The sequence below is a fragment of the Zalophus californianus genome, chromosome 15 (assembly GCF_009762305.2).
Source record: "Zalophus californianus isolate mZalCal1 chromosome 15, mZalCal1.pri.v2, whole genome shotgun sequence".
Taxonomy (NCBI): Eukaryota; Metazoa; Chordata; class Mammalia; order Carnivora; family Otariidae; genus Zalophus; species Zalophus californianus.
The window spans coordinates 9,178,027-9,204,780 of NC_045609.1; the positions used below are offsets into that span (position 1 = coordinate 9,178,027).

The 26,754-nt window shown below is 45.1% G+C and overlaps 2 protein-coding genes across 3 annotated transcripts in view; one reads left to right on the top strand and one right to left on the bottom strand.

Moving 5' to 3' along the window:
- LOC118356334 (zinc finger protein 37A-like) overlaps positions 1-15,653 on the top strand; it is a 62,932-nt gene extending 47,279 nt beyond the window's left edge. The window contains exons 5-6 of the mRNA XM_035724296.1: positions 14,724-14,905; positions 15,523-15,653. Of these exons, the coding sequence (XP_035580189.1) occupies positions 14,724-14,869 (146 nt within the window). The 3' untranslated portion in view covers positions 14,870-14,905; positions 15,523-15,653. The remainder of the gene's footprint in view (positions 1-14,723; positions 14,906-15,522) is intronic.
- CHRM3 (cholinergic receptor muscarinic 3) overlaps positions 14,787-26,754 on the bottom strand; it is a 479,047-nt gene continuing 467,079 nt past the window's right edge. Inside the window, exons 1-3 of one of the 2 annotated variants that reach the window (XM_035724297.1) lie at positions 17,932-21,955; positions 17,705-17,797; positions 14,787-14,923 (exon numbers count right to left, since the gene is read on the bottom strand). In XM_035724297.1, coding sequence (XP_035580190.1) covers positions 20,164-21,936 — 1,773 coding nt within the window. In that variant the 5' untranslated portion in view covers positions 21,937-21,955 and the 3' untranslated portion in view covers positions 14,787-14,923; positions 17,705-17,797; positions 17,932-20,163. Of the gene's footprint in view, positions 14,924-17,704; positions 21,956-26,754 lie in introns of those variants that run through there. The other variant, XM_027594112.2, reaches the window with a different exon arrangement.

Below are 26,754 nucleotides of genomic sequence, written 5' to 3' on the forward strand. Positions count from 1 at the left end.
CACACACACTCCTGCTCATTTCTGCTTCAAGTAGAAAACATTTTCTCCAGCTGGAAGAATTCCCTTTAGTATTTCTTGTAGTACAGCTCTTGTGAGGAATTCTTTGGATTTTGTGGGACATAGTTTTCCACGGACTGCTACTTCAAAAACCTGGCCTTTAAACAATGAATGCGGGTCAAGGTAGACATTGTAGGCAAGCAAGGAAAATATTGGATAAGTATTTTGAATTATCTGGGACTTTGATTCTCAGATCACACTGGTATGGGCAACGAACCTCTTTCTTTGATCAGATGTCACGGCTTGTCTTAATGATTTCTGAATTAACAGTTCCGTGGAAGGTTTTATACATTTCACCCCATATCAATATTGACTCATTTCGCTGCCTTGGTTTGTTGGTCTTAACGTCAGAGTGCATGGCTTATGGTGAATACCCAATAAATATTTGCTAACTGGATGAACTTGAAAAGAGGTTTTTAAAAATAAAAATCGGGCGCCTGGGTGGCTCAGTGGGTTAAGCGACTGCCTTCGGCTCGGGTCATGATCCTGGAGCCCCGGGATCGAGCCCCGCATCTCGTTCCATTCTCCGTCTGACCCTCCCCCCTTGTGTGCTCTCTCTCTCTCTCTGTCTCATTCTCTCTCTCAAATAAATAAATAAAATCTAAAAAAAATAAAATAAATAAAAATCATTATATTTTAGACCCAAAGATAAATATAAGCACACTCTTACCACTTGTCAGCTTCTCAGACTCTATTCTGATCAGCAAGCATGCCTAATAAACATCAGTTACATAAGCCAAACGCTGAGCAAAGTGAAACATATGGCATCTAACAACAGATTTTCTGGTTACAACTGCAAGAGGGATATTTGAAGAAAAGCTTCGAACGTGCAAATTCTTTCTAACTGTATCATGGCAAAAGTCACACTCTTTCTGTTGGATTTGATGCAGCATTATATTAATATTACATGATTAGAAACATTATAAATCACAAACAGACTCCCATCCAGATGGAAACGAGTGTAATTATAGGAAATGATCATATAACATCATTAATTGAAATTTAGGTGGAACAAATTTTATATTTAGGAAATTGGTAATTATCAAAGACACTCTTCATTTATACCTGAATTACATTAAAAAGCAAATGACTCATACATATCAAGGTATGTCTCCTTTCATGAATGTGGGTAAATTCTCAAAATTCAACCCCTGTCAGATTTGCCTTATTTACGGTCAACACAAACATGAGACTTGTTAGTGTGGAGACACGAAACACAAAAACTCACCCACTAATGAACACATCACACTTTATTAACTTCAAATAGCTTGTTGTCTGTTAAGATAGTTTGGTTTTCTATTTGGTGCGAAAGTAGGCAAGGAGTCAGATTTTTTCCCTTTCCAGAAACGTTAGCATAAATTAAACTTTAAAAATCACTATCTCTTGTTTTAGGAAATTATTATCTGTCCACTCTAGTGGCAAAATGACACAAAATGAAATATAAAATCCTGTATTTCACTGAATCTAAGTAACCAATTGTGAGCACATTGCTTTTTTTATTTCTAAAATTTTTTTCCATGTAGGGAATATTTTTATTTTTTGTTTTTTTCTTTTCAAATTTTGTATTTGAATTTTGGTTTCTGGAGTAGAATTCAGTGATTCATCACTTACATACAACACCCAGTGCTCATCACAAGTGCCCTTCTTAATCCCTATCCCCCATCTAGCCCCCCCCACATCCTTCCATCAACCCTCAGTTTGTTCTCTATCCTTAAGAGTCTCTTAAGATTTGTTTCCCTCTCTCTACCCCCATATGTTCATCTGTTTTGTTTCTTATATTCCACATAAGAGTGAAATCATATGTGAGCCCATTGTTTTATATACCAGAAAACTTCATTTTACTGTTAACCAATGCTTTTTTTTTTTTTTAAGAAATTTTTTATTTTAGAACAGTTTGAGGTTTACAGAACCCCGAGCTTTTTCGCCATTACTACTGTCATTGTACATGTAGTGACTGAGCTCTTGAAGACTTTAGGTATCGATTTAAATCATGTCTCTTTCTCATGCGTCTGTAAAGAAGGGACTCTAAGCAAAATAATTGTTTCATGTGTTCCCAAAGCTTCTTGATGTTCAGTGTTCCGCTTTTCTGAATCAAAGTCCCCGATGTCCGCTTTTTTTATTTTTCCTTACACTGTTGGCTCTCCGGAACCTTGGTGATGCCAGAGCTTCTGAAAGCATGCCCCCATCTGCTTGCTGGGATTTTCTTCCTGCTTTATGTTCCTTCTGCAAGTTTGACTTGTGGTCCCTTCTCTCTCTCTATCAGGTGTCAAAATGATTTCAGACAACCAGAACACGGACTCCTTTCCTTAACGGTCCTCCCATGGTTTTGTTGACTCAGATGACAAGGGGTGGTCATTGTCCAGACAGATCCCAAGCCTTAACCACCAAAGTCTCATATTTATGGGAAGCCACACCATGTCACAATCCCAACTGGACAACTGTGTTTTTATGATGCAGTCAATTTCAGATGCGTGCGAAACCAGGAAAAGCGTGTGAGTCATAGAACACATGCAATACGTGAATTCTTTTGTCATCTCCAGGAGCTCTCTCCCCACCCCTTCCCCCAACCAGCCTGGGCAATATAACAAAACAAGGCAACATACCTGTAATTGTATTATCCCTATTTTCATGTGGGAGAGAGAAGTGGTTTAAATTAAAGATTTGCCTACATTTTTAAATCATAGAGTTGTTCTACACTAAAGAAAAAATACACTCTTCCGAACTTTACGTTTTATCATTCTTCTTGTTTAAAATACATTGTTGGCTCAAAGCCAGCACTCTTGGCAGCCGGGGGGCCTATGAGATAAGTGGCTGGGGCCTTGAAAGATAAACAGAAGCCACGGGCTATAGGGGGCAGCCAGCGGGGACGCCTGCATATTAGCTGTCGTGTGGGGCCAGGAGCCAACAATGGGGATTATTCGGGCACAGTGCAAAGGGTCAGGGGCCCAGGGAGAAGTCGGCCCACCCAGGATCAGAGGCTGGACAAAGATACCAGGCAACAGTCATGGGACATACCAGGGACTCACTGGCAGACACGAAGTCCAAAGCCCATGGGAGCTGGGGCTCCTAGAAATCATCCTGGGGCAGAATCAGCTTCAGTTCGGTGACTCAGCCATGCTCACACCTCATGTCCATGTGCCCTGAGTCTTTGTGCTCACCAGATTTCACTCACAGACCCCGCCACCAGTCCCGGAAGTGGATTACGTTGGTCATGACTATGACCTACAGAGCACTGCACGGGAGAAGTAGAGGATGTGAGAAGAATGATGACAAAACGGGCTTAGGGAATGTGAAAGGACCACACATGGAGTCCGTGGCATCCTCATGGAAGAGATGCTAAAAAGCCTGTAGAATCGGACAGGCCAATATCTGAATTCTAGCTTAGCCAGTTCATAAATGTATGACCTCAGGCAAATGACTTTTCTGAGACTCGGTTTCCTTTTTGTGGTCTAAAGTTCTCCTAGGACTGTAGGCAGAATAAATAGGATGGAAATGTGTTAGCAGAGCGCCTTGCCCATCGCCGACGTCCAACACAATGGCGGCCACCCTATGTCATTAAGTAAAACATGTCTACGGAGTTTTGAGCATTCTTTTATGAAAAACTGGCAGATAGTGGTAAAAACAAACTCATAAGGATTCGGGAACCTCAATATGGCCTCTCAGAGTACACTGGCTCTCTTCAATCCTAATGTATGTTTTTCAGTGAACAGGAGAATTTACGTACCTTTCATGTTATAAATCATTACGGAACAGCCATAGAACCTAGAACTTGTAATCCTCTGTCTGTACACAATACCACTGAGAAAGACATTTCCGAATCATTTTTAATACCTGGGAGGATCCCACCCTCTCCTAAGTTCCTCTTTCACACCCAGATGATGGCACACCTTGGGTTCCAGTTTTTAGAAATCCATGTCGTAGGCTTCTCTTTTGAAGTACAAACTTCTGTCGTTCCTGGGGAGAGTGGGAGGGTGCATGCCACATTACCACTTTGGTTCGGCCGAAGAATGGCCCCCAAAGATGTCCATGTCCTCATTCCTGGAACCTATGAATGTTTTACTTTACATGGCAGAAGGGATTTTAAAGATGTGATTCAATTAAGGATCTTAAAATGGGGAGATTAATGTGGATTATCTGGGTGGCTCAATTTAATCACAAGAGTCCTTATCAGTGGAAGAGAGAGGCAGATAATCAGACTTGGAGAAACAGGCGTAGGAGTGGAAACAGAGGTGATGAGAATGTGGGCTTTGAAGGGGGAAGGCGCCACCAGCCGGGGAATGCGGGCAGCATCTAGCACTGGAGGAAGGCAAAGCCATGGAGTCTCCCTCAGCCCCTCTGGAAGACATGCAGCCCTGCTAACACCTTGACTTTAATCCAGGGAGGTTCATTTTGCTCTCTGACCTATAGAGCAATAAGAATAAATTTGTGTTGTCATAAGCCACTACGTTTGTGGTGATTTGGGACGCCAGAAATAGTAACTAATGCACCACTCATGTCTTGTTGTGAAGTAATTTAGGAGATGTTTCTTCTAGGTCAGTGCATACTTGGAACAAGAAGGAACTAGGGGAAAAAGACCAAAGAACCCCCCCAAAAAGGGCAATGAAAAGATGTTTGAATATAAGTTTATGTATTTTGCATTTCTTTTCCCTTGTCTGGAAATGACCACACAGAAACACCAGACGAAGTGAAACAAAAGAAACCAAAAATAAGCCTGAAAACAAACAAAGAAAACATTAAGGACTCATTTCAAATGTAAGGCTGGACCTGCCTCGTACCTGGACCGAGTCCGTGTGATGGGTTCATTGCACATACATACCCTTCTCATGCCATATTACTTTCCAGGTGTCTAAAGCTTTCTCTTTCTCTTGTAATGGCAAAGTACATTTAAGTAACTGGACTTTAGTTCTTCAGAAAGAAGAGAGAAATAGCTGATTCCCATGCATTCTCTGTAGCACAAAGGATTTGGGGAAGGGCGAGTCAGTGGCCATGAAATATAAGAAAAAGTCTCAGCCAGGGTGGGGAGCATGGGACACCCCAGATGATCAACCTGGGGGATTTAATTGGGACGTGCTTCTGGATTCTGCTGCTGGAGGTTTGGGGACTCTTGGTGGAAGGGACAGAGTTATTGTTTTTTTGTAGTAATAACCTACAAGCATAGGAAAAAAATGTGGGACATGAAGGCTGTTACAGAAATCACTATTGATTTTGATGTTGAACCAGTTTCAAGCTAGAATAACTGTAAGACAGGAGAAAGATATAACCATTTGGTGGCTTACTGAATAGTTTGAAGTTTAAAGGATGAAAGGAAAAGATGATAGTATCAAAATAGAGAAAGTCAGCTATATATATGTGTACATATTTAATATATTCATATTTTAATTAATATCAAATATTGTGTATGTTATATAATATTAATATTAAATATTTATATATTCATATTTTAATATATATACTTATGTATACATATCTATACATAAATCTATATCTATCTATATATGAAAAATCATCAATATATAAGTATACTATATAAACATTTTACATAGTCATGGAGAAATTTTCCAAATATGAGTCCATTTCAGTGTAAAATCTGGAAAGAAATGTAAAACATTATATTAAAGACCTGAAAATGTATCTAGACCATGTGAAAATTCATATCACCATCCAATAAGTGATATTAATTATTTCCTAAGCTTTTATTGCAATGAGCTCTTTGTTATTTCTAGAGCCTTAGAAATAAGAACAAAAACAGCAGAAATCATAGCACATCCTGCACAGAAAGGCCTCAACTGGGGAGCGGGGAGCATTGTTCATTTCACTGGCTGGCACAAAAGGCTGGAGATCTAATATATTTCTGCTTGAGGAATTATTGATTACACATTAGATAGGAAACTACGTATACTGAAAGAATAATTCCAATCAATTAAAATGTGGAAGTAGGAAGACAGGCTGTTAGATTTTAGTCTATTCATTCACCTAACAAATACAATTTAAGTGCCTGCCAAACTCTGGGCTGTATATACACATGGGATGGTGGCGAGACAGGAAAAACAAACAAAAACCCAGCTTCCGTGGAGCTTACATCCCAGTGAGGGGAGATAGGCAATAAATGCATTTAAAAATGTGTAAAGTGGGAGCACCTGGGTGGCTCAGTCGGTTGAGCATCTGACTCTTGATTTCAGCTCAGGTCGTGATTTCAGGGGTGTGGGATCGAGCCCCGCGTCGGGCTCCCTGCTGAGCGGGGAGTCTGCTGGAGATTCTCCCTCTCCCTCTCCCTCGGTCCCTCCCCCTGTTCCCCCCCTCAAATAAACAGATAAATCTTTTAAAAATGTGTAAAGTAATAAGTGCTGCGAAGAAGCATAGAGTGGGGGTAAATAAGTTGAGCATGGGGTGGGAAGGTGCTATTTTGGAGAGGCGGTGTAGGGAAGGCTGCTCCAAGTAGGTTATGTAAGAGCAGGGGTACTTGCTTTTCCATGAAGCAGCCACACAGGTAGCTGGGAGAGGCATGATCTGGTGGAAATGGCAGTAAGCTAAAGGCATGTGGCTGAAGTGAGCTGCACTTGAACCTCAGGAAACTCCTCTAGGCTCTTTCTCTCCTGTTGGTGGTCACTGTAGAATTCTGGGCAACTCAGTCCCCAACTTCAACTGCCACCCAAAACAGATCATCCTAAAGCCAGTTTGCTCTTTCTCCTGTTGCTCGACACGGGCACTCTGGCCTCGGGGACATTCCCACTGTGCTATTCCTTAAAGCCCCCACTGAGAAATACGAACATGGAGCATGTATAACCAACCCCTACAGTATGGCTTCAACTATGGACAGAAGCATTTGGGATGGTGAGAGTTCTGGAGACCTCCCCCTTTATTCTGAGCAGACTTAACCGTGCATCCTGTTCCACCATGTAAAATATGACACAGCATAAGAAATGCAATCATGGAGCTTTCAGAAAGCTCTGCGCTTCCTGGAGAAATACGCGAACACTCTGTCATCCGTGTCAACCTGAAGGGCCTGGGGCTGTGGGTCCCTGAGCCAGGAGAGAAGACTGTTTGGGGGGCTTTCCTCTCTGCACTGACCTCTGCTCTGCAAAGCAGCGAGAAGCCTTTATCAGACAGGAAACAGAGACTTGTGGCTGAGCTGAAAATGAGCCAGAGTTTTGAACCAGAAACGAACAAGCAAACAACAACAATGGTCAGCTATGAGCCGGAGAAGACAATACTAGATAGAGATGGCAGGAAAATGGGGCTCCTGTGGGCCCCGCGAAGGCTCAGCCATGATGCTGGTTGAGGGCCCCGGCTCAGCTGAAGGTGGGAGCCGGTGAGCCATGGCCTCATAGAAACTTCTGAGCAAGAGATGTGGGGGCTCAGAGGCAGATGTCCGTGGGCAGAAGCCCAGGGGAGGTTTTAGAATTTCCCAGAACATTTTCCGCTTTCTCTCTCTGCTACCTTGGATAGCTTTGGCTTTGAAGACATCTTTTTCTCATACAGGTTGGTTAATCATCTCCATGGAAACTCAGAAGTTCAGATTTTTGACTCTTTGTCGCTTTGCCTTAGCCTTTGCCTTGAGAAGATGGATGGATGGATGGAGGGAGGGACAGATGGACAAATGAATGGATGCACATGTGGATAGATAGATAGAAGCATGGAGCTTTAGCATAAGTGTGTTCTCTGGATAAAATAAGACAGAAACCTATAGGTTCATGAGCAAGATTTGGGCAGGAGTGGGGTGGGGAGTGCCGTGGGGGTGACAGAGAAAGTAAGGGATTGAAAGAAGCTAAGAACACAGCAGTCTTTACCCTTGCAGAATCATAACCCTCCCCATGTGTGATGTCACTGTATCTAAAATGCCACTGACTCTTAACCACATCATCAGTGGTCTTGCTTCTTGGTCCCGGCATCTCTGCGTCAGTGGACACACACCTCCCTTCAGCCTCCCTTCTTCACGGGCTCCTACTTTTTGGCTCTCTTCTGCAGTCCATTGTGCCTTGAGGCAGACCTGGCACCTCTGACTCACGAGATTCGCTGGAGTCAGGGAAGCGAACTGTGGTCAGTGTAAACTGATGCAGCAGGTCTTATCTTTGGTTGGCTGCTTTTCTGTGGACAGAAAAGTGAGGTTGGACCAGCTTCCTGCTGAGCCTGTTATCGGGAGGGCTGCGTGGGGGGGGGGGGTAAGCTGAGCCCCCAGGGATAGGGAGAGCTGAGACTTGCTGGGATCGCTCGTTCCTTCCCACCTCAGTGATGCCCTTGACCGTGAATTATGAGGGATGGCTCAGGCTGTCAGGGAGGTTTCAAGTGGAGAGTAAGTGGTGTGGGAGAAATGAGAGTTGTCTTTATATATTCAGGGATATGCCATATGGATGAGGGGGCTTCTTAGTCTGTCTTCTGTTTCACTGCCCCCCCCTCATTTACATAACATTTTAAAAGCTATATGTCTCTTGCATATTTTTGTCTGTAAAGAGTTGCAATATAAGTTCAAAGGATGTAATTTCCTGCATATGCCATATGATCTCTGTTCATTAAATATATATATATATTTTAAAGATTTTATTTATTTATTTATTTGTCAGAGAGAGAGAGGGAGAGAGAGACAGAGAGAGAGCACAAGCAGTGGGGAGTAGCAGGCAGAGGGAGAAGCAGGCTCCCTGCCCCGATGCAGGGCTCGATCCCAGGACCCTGGGATCATGACCTGAGCAGAAGGAAGACGCTTAACCGACTGAGCCACCCAGGTGTCCCCATTAAATATATTTTTAATCAAAACTTTGAGGGCACCCGGGTGGCCCAGTTGGTTGAGCGGCTGACTCTTGATTTTGGTTCAGGTCATGATCTCAGTGTCATGAGATCCAGCCCCACCTCGGGCTCTCCGCTCAGTGGGGAGTCCGCTTGGGATTCTCCCTCTCCTTCTCCCCCTGCTTACACGCACTCTCTCTGTCTCTCAATAAATAAAATCTTAAAAAAAGAAACCCCAACTTTGTAGTATAGATTTTTTCACTCCCCTATGGAAAATGTATACCTTATAGTCCAATTGGCAAAGGCAGCCCTCATTGCTAATCAACCAGATTCATTTCCTTTGTTAGAAAAAAGCCTTACGTAATTTTCCAATTTAGATAAATGTGGTCATACTTGTTCTTATGACAGCTACCTTACCTTTGAATTCTAATTCATGAATAGATGGATGGATGGATGGATGGATGGATGGATGGATGGATGAATGGATGGATGGACAGATGGACAGATGAATGGATGCCCATGTGGATAGATAGATAGAAGCATGGAGCTTTAGCCTAAGTTTGTTCTCTGGATAAAATAAGACAGCGCTCTCTTCAATATTTCTTTGAAGCTCTATTTGCCTTTCTGCTACAGGCTATTCTCTGAGGAACTGTGTGTTTTAAATCTGTCCTTTTGTTTGCTGTCCAGATTATTTGTGCACACAAGTGAGATTCAGGCCGGGTGAGAAGCATGTCAGGTAAAGGAGGGGAAAGGCAGGTGTAAAGGAGGAGATGATCTTCTAGGCAGGTCAGCTTTGAGGAGCACCTGTGACGGCTGAGGGTCTGGCAAATGATTCCTTGAACTGACCACATTCTAGTGCTGTCTGGAAAGTCCTCGTGTATCCACACCGATATCCATGTTGAGCGGAAGGTGGAAGATCAAGGCCCTAGAGGGAAAGCCTACAGCCAGTGGATAAAGTTAACCAAACAACTAAAACTCTCTAAATACAAAGTGGTCTGCTTTGCTTAATGAGTTTCTTGTCATTGGAATTATTTGCACAGAATCTGGGGTGGGGGGGTGGTGAGCCATCAAGTATGCTATAGAAGTAAGGACCCTTGCATCGAGTATAAATTTGACTGGACAATATTTAAAGAGTTATTTATTTATTTATTTATTTATTGGAAAGAGAGAGAGAGACAGCGAGAGAGGGAACACAAGCAGGGGGAGTGGGAGAGGGAGAAGCAGACTCCTGGCAGGGAGCCTGATGCGGGGCTCGATCCCAGGACCCTGGGACCATGACCTGAGCCAAAGGCAGACGCCTAACGCCTGAGCCACCCAGGCGCCCCTGACTGGAGAATATTTAAAGGGTCTCTTCCAACTAAAGGATTTATGATATTTCACCCAGGAGTGCTCAAACTTCGTAGTGCATTAAGATCCTAATCTTATTTTGGAATCCTGAAGGAAAACAGAGGACCCCATTATCTCTTGATAAACAGTGAGTGTTTGTTTTTGTTTTATTTATCTCTGTATCTCTGTTTTTACACATTGGTTCTATCTTCTAAGTCAAAGTCACTTCTGTTTGCCAAGACTTACCTAACACGATGCGCTATCACTTGCTTGATAGTACACAAAATCATTTCTGTAGCTTCAGAGGCGGGAAGGTCTTCAGTCGAATTAATAAGTCGTATATGAAGTTTATTTATTTGATGTCAGCAAGGGGAGATTTAACTTCTGGGTAAAGGGACACATAAAGCATGAGGAAGGGACCTGGGGTTTGGCAGGGGGAGGGGGCGGGATAGCAAAGCATCAACAAAGGGTGGTATGTTAACGGAGTCTTCCCGCCTTGATAAGGACAGCTCAGGTGTGTATGGTTTTTTTCTGATACAACCAAAAAGGGAAGGCAGTGTTGGCAGGCAGCCTACGTGGCTTTTCCGGAAGTCTCTGGTGAGTCTGATCTTGAAGGTGGTGGACGTGTGGAGTGGTGGGGGAGGGGGAGGGTTGTGGGGGCCCTCACGAATCTGATCACCGCCCCCACACGTGCTCCCGATACTGCCGTGAACACCTAGAGCTGTGTCACTGGTTCCATGGCCGGGTGGGGATGATTTCATGCAAGGCTTCTGGGAAAGTACTTAACTCCTGGCTCAGTGGCAAAGGACCGGCCTTTCTCTATTGTTCTGAAGTTCGTTTCAGAAGAGGCCCTTCTCTGTGATGCCACGGTTAAAGGTACTCCCTGCAGCCGATGCTCAGTGTTGGCTCTCCTTAGTGATCTCTGCTAGTTATGACCTTCCTCTAGATCTAGCTGGAGCCTCTACTGACTCTTTCCATCTCAGGCTAACCTAGATAGCATGACAGTGTAGTCCACTACTTCTAAATATAGCTGTCCCTGCTGGTGGAATCACTAACACGGTCAGATTTCTAAAGTCTCTTTGTGTTCTAGAAGCCAGGGTTGGGGGGTTGTGGCACTTAGAGATCTGTTTGTGTCCATGTGCCAACAATTTACTGAAATAGATTATTATGAAAATTTTGTTGGCCTTATCCAACTAAATGTCAAAGAATCATTCCTACGGTGAGCGTATGAATATACAATCACCACTGCTTTCTATCTCTTTTCCTGGCTTGTAAGTGGCTGTCTGCAGCAGAAGGACAAATTCCATATTTGTCATCTTTATGAATTAATTGTAGCTTCAGTGTTGGCCAGCCCATTCTACTTTTGGGGTGCCCGGGTGGCTCAGAGCACGTGCGCGGTGATGGGGTCCTGTACTCATCTTTACCTATTCAGCATATTCAGGGCAACCTTTGGATCCTATAAAATATCTATCCTGTGGAAGCATGGATTATTTTTCCCCAACAGAGATATCTGATCGCTCAATTATTTTCCAGTAGCAAACGGGCAAGCAATTGGTGTCCGAATAGACAAAGTTGTGGCAATGAGGACGGAGTGATGAATGCAAATCTAAGGGGCATGTCTCTAGCTGCATGATCTGAAGTCAGCTCTCTTTCTGCTCTTTGCAAGATTAAGTTGGCATTTCTCTTATGAACCAAGGGTAGAATACTCTGTTTATAAAGCCCAGTGCTGAGGAGAGTGAGTTCCCACAATCTGAGACTCTCGTTTCCAACATGATTCTCATCAGCGTCCTCCTAGAACTCAAATGAGAATCCATCTTTGACAATGACTGCTTCTTGCTAATTACTTTTGCCCTTCAGTATTGTGAATGCTGTTGGTTAATTCTCATGGGGAATAACAAGTTCCACTGAAAGATACACGTGCCATCTCCAAAAAAACTGAAGTTGGAGTCAGGATGAAGGGCGGTGTACAAAAATGCCCAGGAAGGACCACAATTAGACCAAGGAACTTCTGCTCCAAAGAGGAGCTGCCTGAATTCCCTTTACAACTCTGGCAGTGCTCAGGATGGTGGGATGTCTCTTCCAGATAAGCGCTATGTGCATCCTGTTCCAACACTTAACTCTATGAAATGTAATTTTAATAAAAAATAATTCAAATGAAAATTTAACTAATTGTGGAATATTTAAATCAACCGAATGGTCAATTAAGCCCGAATGACCAATCCCATCTTCTCACTGAAACAATTTAAGATTTCACAAACATGTTTAGCTACAAGTAATAGATACTTAACCCAGTGCCTTTAAACTAAAACGTTTAATTTATTTGATGAATACCCGGGGCAGGCAAAATATATCCAAACAACCGCACTTGGGAGAAGTGTGGAGTTGCAGCTGGACCTTGGGGAAGTCAGGGGTAGATGGTGTCTTCCTCTTGTCTCTGTCGAATCTGACTCATCTCAGTTTTCTCCACATCGGTTTCTGATGTGTTCATGGTAAAACATGGCTGCTAGCTAGCGTTTCCCAATCCTGGCTGAATGAGAGGAGAGTGGCCCCAGAGTCTCTATCCCCCAAATTAAAAAATTCTATGGGAAATTTTTTGGTCAGTCCCACCAGGTACCAGTCCTTGGATTAACTGAGGTCAAGAGAGCAGAGTTCTGTTTTACAAAATTGCTTCCCTTGTAACCATGCAGATTAAGAAGTAGTAAGTCTTCCCAAAAGCTATTTATCATTTCCCTCCAGTGTACCTCTCAGTTAAAAATCAACTCGTGCCTGGTTGATCTTTCCAACTTTAACATATCCTTATGCCTCATTAACTTTTCCATACTCTCAGTCATTGTTGTTTTTTTTTTTCCCTGTAGTTACAGGTTATATCTAACAAAATTATGTAGCAAATTATGGAAGACTTCGGTACAACAGAAAAATCTCAGTATTAATTTCACATAAAACTGCCTGTTATCATAGGGTGTAAGAAAAGTAGTTCATTTTCTGGCAACTTCCATTGCTATCCTCAGGAATCATCATAAAATGGTACGTCAGATCAGACAGGGGTTGTCCTAGGGTCCAGAGAGCATGTGTCCAAATTGTAAACCCAAACTGAGGATTTAATTAATGACAAAGGAGAGAGACAGAGAGAGATTCAGAAAACATTTTCTTGCTTTTACTTGCAAGGTGAAAGGAAGTCTCCACACTGAAGAGGCAGTGTTTGGTTTCTATGGCATGTGCTATGCAGAATAGCCATAAATTAACCAAGCAAGACATTAAAAAAAAAAAAATTCACATCTCTTGCTAAGAGTAACTTCAGTTTGTACCTACACTTGTAATAATTTTAAAGGCAAAGTAATGAAATACAATGCTTGATTTTTATTTTTTGGTAAGAAAATATTTCTGATGGGTCCAAGGAAATGAACAAACAACTCTAAAAAAGGGGAAAAAAAAAAGATAAGGGGCGCCTGGGTGGCTCAGATGGTTAAGCGACTGGCTTCGGCTCAGGTCATGATCCTGGAGTCCCGGGATCGAGCCCCGCCTCGGGGGTCCCTGCTCAGTGGGGAGCCTGCTTCTCCCTCTGACCCTCCCCCCTCTCATGCTCTCTGTCACTGTCTCTCTCTCAATAAATAAATAAAATCCTAAAAAAAAAATAAAAAAGGAAGATAAGCATTTCTTTTGAAAGGAGGGGAATAAAACTCCTTGTTAATGAATTTATCTAGAGAGAAGTATGTTTCCTCACCTACACTCTTGGAATAAGGACAGTGTGTGTAGAGACATTTTATCCATGCTTAATGCACACCCCTAGACACGTCATGGTACACGTTTTGGGTTGTGACAACAGCAGTCTTGGTTGCTGAAGAAAATTCTAGTGTATATAAAAAAGAAAGAGTAGTCAGTGCAAATACCGGCCTCTTCAAGAATGAGCCCTTCTGCGTGTTCTCCCTTTCCCAGAATAAACAGCTCCTGCCGTGCAGAGTACAAAGCAAGCCAACCACATCCTTTGTTTATTAATAGTTTTATTTCTTTATTTTCACTGTTAAACTGGGGGGATAATATCACCACAAAGTTGCAGGCATCATTTTATAGTACAGACAATGGACGTATTTTCAGGAGAAAGAATGAGCGTGGCATGGGGGGGGGGGGGGCACCTGAAATGCCTCCTGAGGAAGGGGAGGGGCCACCAGGTCATAAAAACGGGTAAAATTCAGTGCCTTTGGTAAAGATGTGGACACTATTTTGGATGCAACTATGATACATGCCTTTTGCTTACAAAGCAAATATAGAGCCATCATCTTTTTTTGGATAGTGGTTTCTCATTACATCCTCATGAACGAGAAGGGTGTGATCACCAGACGCATCATAGATGCTGCCCACAAAGCTTCCTGTCCACAGAAATCAACGAGCTCACTCCCCAACTTGGGGAGGCCCGTTTTCATTTAATTATCCCTCAGACCTGCAGCAACTTAGTTCCCGTGTGTTTAAAAAAAAAGAAAAGGGGTGTCGCTCACAAGGTTGCCTTCCATGACTCCAAGCACAAGCCCCAAGGAAGTTTCTCAGGAGGGTCGTAGGTGGGAGGCTGAAGAGCCCGGATACTGGTTGAGGAAGGGATTAAGAAAGAACTTTTGTTTCATTGCTTGCAGAACAGAATGGATTCTCCCCTAACTTCCCACGCCACGCAGAACTGCATGTGGACCAGGTTTTACGCCCAACGACAGATCTTCACTTGCACAAACAGAAAACATATCTTCCTGGCCTCTGCAGACCCTCTCAGTACTTCTCCTACTAGGACGGCCAGGGAGGACCACAGAAGTTCACCAGTCTGGTAAAAAGTTCCCGAGTTCTAGGGATAAAAGAGAGAGTTGATTTTTTTTTTTTCCCTTTCTGTATTCTTCATTATGTCAACGACTTCAAGTCTGTTTAAAATATTTCTCCTTGTTGCTTAGGAACACTGCATGAGCTAATAATCATCACATTTTCCCTTAAGTTACTTTCCCAGCTCGGTGACCCTTGACTACGGCAGCAGCGCGGGGCCGGGGTGCAAATAGTCCTGATAAATATGCATTCTATGGATCATAAGGGATTAAAATTAAACATTCAACATTTATTGAATGTGCACTCTTGGACAGACACTGGGCCAGCCACGGGAGGCAGACAGATGCCTAAAACGCGCTTTTTATCGTCCAGGAACTCACAGAATTGAGGATAAAAATAGTTTGGGGCTCAGTGTGCAAATCGCAGAATTGTTAAGCATTTTGGACTTCAAGAAGGAACAATAAGAGACTTTTATATTCTGGGTTTTTTTTTTTTTTTTTTTTTTTTTTTTTTTTTTTTTTAGGTTAAGATAGGGTTACCGGAGTCTGATTTGGGTGAGGAAAATGTTATTAATAAGTTCTCTGTCACAGAGCCTACAACTTCCTTTTCCATTTGCCTTTTATGTAGGATGTCTCGTGCAACTCCAAGTGGGGGTGACCCCAGCCCGGACCAGAGCAGGAGGGTCCGGCCTCCATGCTGAGTCTCTGTGGTTCTGCTACGACTACCGTAGGCCTAATGTTCTGCTGAAGCATTGGTAACTACCCAAGCATTTGGGGTCCATGTCTACACATCCAAGTTCCCTGTCTATTTGTGTGTGTGAGGCTGTGAATGTAACTACGTCCACTCGACAACGTCAGGAACACCTGCCCCTGTTGGAGCCAGTATTGTGCAGGTGCAAACACCCACGGGGGAAAGTCGCTTTATTAACTTGTCTTTGTTCGATTTGTTTTTGTTTTTCGGTTTTGTTGGTCCCTCAGCAGCCTCCTTTTTCGGGCAGTAACACTAAAGCCGGACAAAGAAGACGGAAATCTCTGGTTCTAAGGAGGCCTGGGTTACTGTCCCCAGAGCCAGCCTCTTACATCTGGCGCATTAATCCTGGTGGAGGCTGAGCATCTACCAAATACAGTCGTGGGAGCACTGTCCTTGAACCTTAAATGCGGGCTGGATGGCTCATGGCTGAGCCGAGCCCGGTGCACACTGCAGTGGAGGGAATGCGCTCTTTTAGAGGAGGAGGTAGGAGGCTCCAAGGAAGGGTTAGTGTTTTGGGTGCCGTGCTCTGCGGTTTCGGTCCCTTTAGGGGAGCTACAGTGGCTCTGTGTGCAAGGCCGTCAGGCCTCAGGTGGGTCCTGGGCTGCAGGGGCATTTCGAACAGTCCAACCCCGGGGCTCACCAACAAACTGTGAGTCCCTTAGACTCTCTTGTCTTGAAATGTAAGGAAATAACTGCTAGATCTCTGAAGTTTTCGGGTGTTCATCAGATATACCATTTTACACCTGCCCCCGGGCCTCAGCTTTGATCTGTTTGCTCTCAGAGGGCAAGTTCAGATGCTTTTGTGTTGTCGATTAGGACAAGCATCTGGAGACCACCCAGGGAGTGTAAGCCACGTGCATGGGTGCACAGCACAGGACACGTAAGTCCCTGGTGACAGATCTGGACCAAGAACTCAGCCCTGCACACCCCCCGCCATGCTAAGTCTAGTGCTTCTTTGTGCTACCTTCGTTCGTCCTCTGAAGGTGCTAGTGATGGACCGTCCGATTTCTCAGTAATATGTCCCTATCTGGTAAGTACGGGACACCCAGAGCGATCCCCAGTTTCGTGCGGTCTGTACCCGCCTCCTCCACCAGCGTGAGCCCTGGCGCCCCTCTTCCCTCCTGGGGCCACCCTCTGCATCGGACTCGGCCCTCCCGTTCCTCACAGGTGATGTCCGGGGGCTCTCATCCCTCTCCAGAGCCATGAACTTGCCCATCTTCTGCAAGGGCGGTTGACAGAGAAAGCAGGGATGCTTCTAGATCTTTACCTACTGCAGCCTCTAATGCATAATGATGCTTTCCTGTTTGTTTTCTCTGTCAGAGTGTAGAACTATTATATGTGAAAGAGTGAACAGAAATGGGCGTATTTTGAGTCAAGCCTGGATTTAAGGCAAGGATGATTCAGGATAATATGGAGAACTAGCAGAGAGACCACAGGTGGGGGATGGGCCAAGAACAGAGCCAAGGGCAATAGGGGACCAGGCAGGTCACTTCTCTTATCCATCTGGTAAGGCCTGGAGAACAGAGGACGGGGGAGTGGCTGTGCGTGCGCGCGCGCGTGTAAGTGTGTGTGCGTGCATGTGGGGGGGGGGCGTGTTCTTCATGCGCGGCTTCTTTTAGGCTTAATTATTTTGCTCTTTCCATTAAAGTGAATAATCAGGAAAGCTCTGCAAACCTCATTCATGTGGAATAACACAAGTTGAAGATGAAGACATTTTGATCGTACCTAAATGCCAAATACCTTCTCTCATGACAAGCCCTTTGGGAAATGCACGCGCAGCTCTGTCCAGTTATAAACACTCCTACCTCTTTGATCACCCATATCCTAAACCCCCCATATTCAAGAATCTGTTTTTCTTATTTTTCTTCTCTGAAAACATCCTAAGAATTGGCCATATTTTTCCACAAACACAATCGGTAGTCAGCATGGAAAAGCAGCTTTCATTTAAAAACAGGAAAGGAGAGCTAGAGGCTGGGAGTAGTTTCTTTTCTGCCACCGTCAGCATTATACAAAGACAGGGGACAGGGGAGGGTCAAGTTCAAGCAGAACTGCTACTGACCTTCGAGGTTAATGCCGAAGCTCTTGGGGGGGGGGGTTCTCCGTTTCTCAGAGGTAATGCTCTCCAATTTTGTCGGAAATACAGGAAACAGCCCTTTGGGAGAAAGGCAGGACAAAAGTTTCAAAAAGAAGGGGAATTCGGGCCGTCCTGGGACACTCCAATCAGCATCCACATGTTTATTCGCGCCCGGCCAACCAGGGTAGGACAATGCAGATGCTGTTGCTCACCAGACGTTTCACAGGTGGATCACAGAACATTCCGTAGTTTGCTCTATGTGTTAGAAAATAGTCTCTGGTTTTTCTTGTTCTTTGGTTGAATGTGGGCCAAAAAAAAAAAAAAATTCTTTTAATTATGCTGATCTGCCTTTTTTTTTTTTTTTACCCTTGTCATGTGATTTCAAACACCACGGGGGGGGGGGGTTACTTCATTCATTTCCCATCAGGTTCAACGAAAGAGTGGTTTTCAACTTTTCCATCAGAGTTACAGTTGGCTTTTTATTCCCCAGGAGTCAGGGGCTTGCCGCCGCCAGCAGGATGGCCATGGCCTCCTCCTCAGCCTCGTCCGAAGCTCCACAGACTGCACGGCTTGCTCGGGGGGCGGGGGGGGGACCCTGAAAGAATCCCTTTCGAGGGACGCCACGGCCGAAGACCGAAGAGTAATATTTGTCAACATTAAATAGACACTTGGTGAAGTATGCATAAATATTTCTTCATCTAAACAGAACACGAAATTAAATAGTTCAGAAACACAGACACTCTACTGAGTCTACTGTTGTCACCTGTAAACACCAGCTCACACTGAACACAGAAGCAGCTTCTACCCCGGCCCCGGGGCCATGCCAGGAGGCCCTGTACAGAGGTGAGGTTTCTTCTCGGCGCCCCCGCCCCCCGCCCCCTCCCCTCCCGCTCCCCACACAGCCCCTGCGAAAGGAAAAGAAGGAACCCCAACAACCACAGCCATGACAAAAAGGACAAGCAATGGCGGCCCCCCTCCCCCACAGCCCCAATACAACATTGAGCTTTTGGATCAATTTCAAAGGAGATACAAAATCATTTTTTTCGAAACATAAGGAAATCAACTTGAAGCAATACTTTTCAAAGTGTTAATACTTTCTTCAGAGGACATGTGAGTTCCCAAACCCCACCCGTGACTGGGTGAGGGTCGCACAAGGAACCCCGGAAAGCACTGGCCACAGCTAGGTGACACAGGTGGAAGCCCTTTTGCGTTTGGAAGGGGCCAGGTGGCAAGACCTCCAACACCACGTTCTCCACTGGGGCGCTCTGCCATAGATATTGCTGCGTGTGACATTCAAGCGTGACACTATAAGTTTCAAGCAGTTGAGACAGCAGAAATTTTGTTGGGCAACATTCAGATTTGGATGATTAAATTCAACCCCGTGGACGCGGTTCGTGGTTGGAGCTCAGAGGGCGCCGGTTTGCTGGAGCTCTGTCGAGGACATCAGCAGAGCCCGGGGCTTACACCCGGAGTCTGGCCCAGCCTTGGGGCTGCACCAGCCTCCGGCGGCGGGGCGGGGGGGGGCAGCTGCCCGCGCCTGCGTATTCCCCGGGGTGGTTTGTGTGTGGGGGGGGAACAAAACCCTGGTTTCCCAAACGTTACACTGGGTTTATTTCACTTTTATGTTGTGTTAGGATCCTAAAGAACTTCAGTTATCAAAGTACTGAAAGCTTATATTGCAAGAAAAATTTGCCAGCTCAGTGATTCCCACTATATTATATACACTTGTGTATGTGTGTGTGTGTGTGTGCGCGTGTGCAGAAGTCTCTCTCTCTCTCTCTCACACACACACACACACACTTATATATTTTTATTGGTACGAAACTGGAACTGCACAAAACAATACTTTGCAAGAATCAAGTCCACAAATAGAATTTAACAACACACCAAAGAAGACAGGGAAGCTCTACTGGGACAAGAAGGTTCAGCTTTACAGCGTATGAAATAATTTCCGAACCACAAATTCACTAGCTGACGTGTTCCACGTGGGATCTGGGTCGACCTGGGTAGACCCCTGTGGGTTCCTCGGGAGGAACGCGGCAGCCGGCTCTGCTGGTGACGCTCATCTGAGATTCCAGCACTAATGGGAACTCAGAGAACCCAGCAGATCAATTTGGCTGTGGAATTGCTGTGATACACATTTTATTTTTCCTCTTTGAGAAAAAAACCACCTAAAGTCTATTTCAGAAAAAATTTCTTTATATTCAGGAATATGCTTTTTTTTTTGTTTTTTTGCTGAATTGGTATCTGACTTTCTATATTAAAATGGATTTATTCAATGGGTCAGTAAACAGGCAGCTTCCTTCATCTCTGGGTGATAAAAAAAAAACCCCAACAACCCATTTTTATCACCACCGGGAATCACCCCTACCCTCCGCCAGCGCCCTCCTAAGGTTTGTGGGTGGATGTGTGCGTTTGGCCGCCGCGCGGGGCCGAGCCTCCCCCTACAGGGCCTGCTCGGGCGCGCGCTTGTGGAAAACGACCGACTGTCTCTGCTGGTACTGCTGTTTCCGCCGCCTGCGCCTGTCACACCGGCAAAGCAGCAGCATCTTGAAAGTGGTTCTGAATGTTTTGTTACACAGCGCGTAGCACACGGGGTTCACGGTGCTGTTGATGTAGCACAGCCAGTAGCCCAGATTCCAATAGGTTTTGGGTATGCAACTGTTACAGAAGGTGTTCACCAGAACCATGATATTGTAGGGGGTCCAGGTGATGATGAAGGCCAGCAAGATGGCGCTGAGCGTCTGGGCCGCCTTCTTCTCCTTGATGAGCGACATCCGTTTCCGCTTGGTGATCTGGCTTCGGGTCTTCAGAGCAAACCTCTTGGCCAGAGTGGCTTCCTTGAAGGACAGAGGTAGAGCAGCCGTGGTCTTGCCCGCCGAGGAGTTGGCCTCGGACGCCTTGGCTCTGTCCTCGGCCGACTCTAGCTGGATGGGAAGCTTGGAGAAGCTTTTCGGAAAGCCAGCCCCGTCGTCCATGCTCTTCTGGGTCTGCAGCTTGCTAGCTCTCCTCTGCAGGTCGGCTGCCCCCAGTGCCTCGTCGGGCACCTGCAGGTTGTCCGAGGAGGGCAGTTTGGTGGAGTTGAGGATGGTGCTGTGGCCAGGCAGCTTGAGCACGATGGAGTAGATGGCTCTGGTCTCGGAGCCGATGTCCTCCTCGTCGGAAGAGGCGGAGTTCTCCAGGGAGGCGGCAGCGTCGTTGTTATTCCAGCTGTCGCTGCTGCTCTGGTCAGGGTCCATCTGCTCCGCGCTGGCCTTCCAGCTCTTGGTGGCAAACCAGAAGTGGCAGCGACCGTACTTCCTCTGGGCCGAGCGTTTCAGGCTCTGCTGTTGCAGCTCGTAGCTGCTGCAGCTCCGAGAGCTACCCGTGGGGTGGACAAAGTTCTCGGCCTCCGCGTCCGTCCCTGAGGCCTGCAGCCCGGCGAGCTCTTTGGTACGTTTTTCCGTTTCCTTATAGATCCTCCAGTATAAAATAGTCATGATGGTGACAGGCATGTAGAAGGCAGCGATGGCCGTGCCGAACGTAATGGTGGGCTCGCTGAGGAACTGGATAAAACACTCGCCGGGCGGCACAGTCCTCTTCCCGACAAAGTACTGCCAGAAGAGGATGGCGGGGGCCCAGAGGACGAAGGAAATGACCCACGCCAGGCCTATCATCACGCCAGCTCGTTTGGTTGTTCGTTTGGCTCGGTATGTGAGCGGCCGCGTGATGGAGAAGTACCTGTCGAAGCTGATGACCAGAAGGTTCATGACGGAGGCATTGCTAGCGACGTAGTCAATGGACAGCCAGAGGTCGCAGGCCAGGTTTCCTAGAGCCCACCGATTCATGATGATGTAGGTGGTAAACAGATTCATGGAAATGACCCCGATAATCAGGTCGGCACAGGCCAGGCTTAAGAGGAAGTAGTTATTGACTGTCTTCAGCTGCTTGTTGACCTTGAAGGCCACGATCACCAGGATGTTGCCGATGATGGTCACCAAGGCCAGGACGCCCGTTAGGAAGGCGATGAAGACCACCTGCCAGATGGTGTGGCCTCCCAGCGGATCGCTGGTGGTGCCATTGGCAGAGGAGAAATTCCCAGCTGCCTGAGAGACGTTGTAGCTGCCGAAGTGAGGGGCCGTGCCCGGGGGCAGCCCGGCATCCAAGGGGCCGTGCACCCAGGACGAGCTGATATTTGGAAACAAAGGCGAGGTTGTATTGTTAGTGTGCCAGCTCATTGTGATTCTCGGACATAGTCTGGGGAGAGAAGAGAGAGAAGACGCTGTTAGGAGCACAGTCTGCCTTCGTTGGGTTGGTTCTTCGCAATGCACAGCTTTTAAAATACGTGGAGGACCTCTTATAGGATGCTGACTCTCAGGCCAGAAACACCCAGTTCTTTCTCTTACTCCAAGGGTGAGGAGCCTGGAGCCGGTAGAGAATGATCTGCTTGAGCACAGCTAGCTGGTGGCATGCACCGCCCATTGTTCTTTCCGCCCACATTCTCCTTATTCCTCAGTATATACCGCATACACTTCATGTCATGCGCTTATCCAACAAAATCTTCCTTCTCTTATTTTAAAGAGAAGGGGGGAAATGGGAGATGCGTCTACGCTACTTATGTGGCATAGCTTTATCCTCGTGCTACGCGATAGACTGATCTTATCCACCTGCATTTTATCCAGCCGGGCGCGTGCCTATCTCAGGCTGGAGGCGAACGCAGCGTTAAGGAGATGGCAAGCGTTTAAGCCTCCCCAGCATGAGCAACATCAACCTGGAACAAGGGAGGTAACAGGTGTAAATCACTTCACATTGTACCACCTCCTTAAGACGCGGATAGAAAAGCAGTGTATCGGTTCTGTGTAATGGTTGATAACAGCATACGAGGAAGGTGTCATATGCTTGATAATATGCAGGATCTCTACCAGAACATTCTGAACTGACCAAACCAGTGTTGCGTATTTCCAGTATTTAGGTAGTTTCACTTGGGCAACGAGAAAGTATTTCAGCACCCACATGCACACATTTGTGTACAAAGACTTGCAAAGCCGCAACTAGTTCTTTCGAACCCTTGTTAACCAAAATATGTAAATAACTATGAATCATTACAGTGAGTGCATCACCGGGAAGACCCCCCCAGGCTGTCTCGGAAAGCTTTGGGTGAGACCCGCCCCCTCCCCTCGGAGCCTCCACGGTTGTTGGCCTGCGGATGCTCACATCACCAGCCACGGTGGACTTGACCCAAAATCATTCCTCAACAAGTATCATTCTATGAATTCAAAGTTTGATAATCCTAGCAAAATACTATTGGGAACACTTGTGTTTAGGCTCTTGATCTAAAAAGCGTTCGACTATAAACTCTTACATACAAATATGTACACGTATCGCCTGGCAAGAGCCCCGCATCAAGCCTTTAGACATCGCCTGTCAGAGTCTCTCAACAGAGAGCCATCAGATTCACGCACAGCCTTCTGGAGTGGCCTCAGCGTGTGGCAGGAAGACTTTGCAGTCCCAAAGGCATAGGTTCAAATCTCAGGTGAGCCGCTTCCTGGGGATGGGATCTTGGGTATGACTTTAACTGTTTTGGAGTACCAGTTGCCTCACTGAGAAATAGGAATTAAACATTCTGTATAGTGGAATAAACTGTTGAGAAATTTAACCTAGAATTCAATAGTAAGCGGTCAAAGAAACTTTGTTTCCCACTGAAATATTTTAATATATGTCCAGTGCTTAGTACAGAACTTGACACAGAGCTGTGTGCTACAGAAGCATAGGGTCTGTTGTTATTTTACTGTTCTTATTGAACAGTGAACTCACTTTGCTTTGGCTTTCAGGATGCTCAAAGCTCAACACAGTGCAATAATAAATGATCAACAGATGAATGGATAAAGAAGATGTGGTATACACACACACACACACACACACACACACACACACACACACAATGGAGTATTATGCAGCCATCAAAAAATGAAATCTTGCCATTTGCAACAATGTGAATGGAACTGGAGGGTATTATGCTGAGCGAAATAAGTCAATCAGAGAAAGACATGTATCATATGATCTCACTGATATGAGGAATTCTTAATCTCAGGAAACAAACTGAGGGTTGCTGGAGTGGTGGGGGGTGGGAGGGATGGGGGTGCTGGGTGATAGACATTGGGGAGGGTATGTGCTATGGTGAGCTCTGTGAATTGTGTAAGACTGTTGAATCATAGACTGTACCTCTGAAACAAATAATACATTATATGTTAAAAAAAAAAGAAGATAGTAGGAAAGGAAAAATGAAGTGGGGGAAATCGGAGGGGGAGATGAACCATGAGAGATGATGGACTCTGAGAAACAAGCTGAGGGTCCTGGAGGGGGTGGGGGGATGGGTTAGCCCGGTGATGGGTATTAAAGAGGGCATGTATTGCATGGAGCACTGGGTGTTATATGCAAACAATGAATCATGGAACACTACATGTAATGGTCGATGATTAACATAACATAATAAAATTTTTAAAGCAGAGAATATAGATTGGACACTTCCTACATGATAGATGTTGTGCAAATCACCATATACTTTATCTCATTTAATCCTTAAAATAATCACAGTTTATAAGAAACAGAGACAGAGTTAAGTAATGTGTCCAAAGATCAAGCTAATGAGTGAGGGAGGAAGGGGGGAAGATTCACACCCAGATCATCTCAAGCCCACCACCTCCGCGTTGCACTATGATGTTTCTCTAACTGTCCACCAGCCTATCCAGATGCTGCATACAACTAGCCTCTCCCAACTGGCTAAAACTCGTTATACACCTCTTTAAAGTGGAATTAATGTGCATTTAAAATTAAATGAGATACTATTTGTCACGTAAAAGATAAGCAAAATATAAATGATCGGATGCAGGCAGTGTTGACAACAGTGTGAAGGGAAGAATTTCGTGGTCTTGGCTACAGTGTGCATTCGTCAACAATGTGGAGGGTAATTTAGCAGCATCTGTTAGAATAATGCACAAATTCCCAGATCCCAGGAGCTGATAGTGTGTATGTATAGTATGTATGTATTTTGGGTGCATGCATACATACACATAAAATACATAAATAGTTGGACATACACAAGCACACACATATAATTTTACATGCACTCACATACATATATATACCTATATATAATTACTTCAGCACTATTTGAAATAGTAAAAAAAAATCATCTAAATATTTTAACCTGTTTTTCTATTACAGAGAAGAATAGTTTAAGAACGTCTGTATAATCCATAGATGAAATCTCCTACAATGCGCTAATTTTCAATTATAGGTGATGGATGGGCTTTTCTTCCTTACTTCTTGTCACTCCTCTGGGTTTTGTTGGGTGTGGTCAACTCATCTTTATCTCTACCTTGCTCCCACTGAGCGATGTCCATATTTGGGAAGAGCTACATGCTGTTTGGGTACTCAATTGCATTTAGGGTTTCTTCCCAGATGCAAATGTGGAAGATCTATCTGCTCTTCCCTCCACCTGGTTCCCAGGTTCCCATAGTCCCTAAAGCACGTCTGCCCATCTTCCCCGCCACACCTGCACCCATATGGATAGATGAGAACAGACCTGTCTTGAACCAGACACCTCAGCTCGACGTCCTGTCTCTGAGTTAACAGCCACTTCCTCCTGGGGAGGCGCGGTGTCCCTCCGGTGTTCTCCCCAACATGTGCTCAGAGGAGTATTACTTTTTTCTTCACATGATCACCCTTAGTCCTGCATTTCTCTTTTACCTTCTACACACTCTGTGAACAGCTTTCTCTCCCCGACATCTTTCATTCCAAAGCTTCCTGGACATAGCGGCTAAGTTTCTTGTCCATGCCTGGGTTGGATGCAGCCCGTATTACATTCCTCCCTTCTTCCTGCTCCCCCTCCCCACCGCGGGCCCCACTGTGTGCTCTGAATCTCACATAACCTCCCACAGCACCTTTTAAAATTCTTAAAACACCTTCTAAGTCTCTGCTGTCATGTCTCATGGAGCTGATCATGCCCTGGGGACTTATTTTCTGCCTTCTTGATTTTCTTATAAGTAACTGTAATGGCCAGTAATCCCAGTACTTTGTATTTGTGTTGATGATACATCTGTCTCCTCTCATCTTTGTTTCTTCCTGTCAATGTCATGCAGTGGATATCTGCTCTTCGGGGCATCAGGCCCACGGTCCTGACCCCTACCTCAGCAATGGGTCCGAAGAACATGCAAACAGGAGCAGTAAGAGTAAATTAAAGGAGCTGATATGGATTCTGGAAAGAGAGAGGATAATTCTCTGTTCTCTGGGATTTCCAGGTGCTGGTGACCTAATTATATCCTCATGGAAAATCTGAGAAGCCAGGAAACATAGAGGAGAGAGATGGCAGGCAATGTGAAGCATGGAGACAGCATGATCATGATGTCTTCTCAAAAAACCTGGATCTAGCCACTCCTGAAGTCAACCCTTCCCCCTTGACCTTGCAGGTTATGGGAGCCAACAATTTCCTTTGTTGCCTATGCTAGTCAGATAGGTTATTTTCATCTGCAGCCAAACAGTCCCAATTAACATAACCGCCACCCTCAACATCAACACTTTTCATTGAACCGCTAGTAGCTTTAGGTCATTATGATTGGTGCCTTTGAATTCAGTAAGTCAGGACTGCCCCCTCCACGGACTTATCCCCTAGATGAGGTATGGCATATTAATAAAATAGTTTTTAAAAAGCACCAAGTATTTTAGGCAATGTCAGATTGCTTCCTGCAGGTAATCATATTATGTTTGTAAAAAATCAAGAGCCAATTAATTTGCTCAGCTGACCAATGTTAGTGAAGAATATAAGTATGAATTTTAGAAATATGCCTTAGATCAATTCTTCTCTTTTGGTTCATTTCATCCTGTGATCTGGAGAGCACCACAAATTATATAATATTCCATTCCAATTATCTTTGTTGGAACACAGAATATAAAAGAAACCAGAATTGTGTCCTACCCATGGGTGGGACTAGCTCTCTGTATTGGGTTCATTAAATACCCATTCTGGGGCTCCTGAAGCCTAGCGGCTTCTTGGCTAA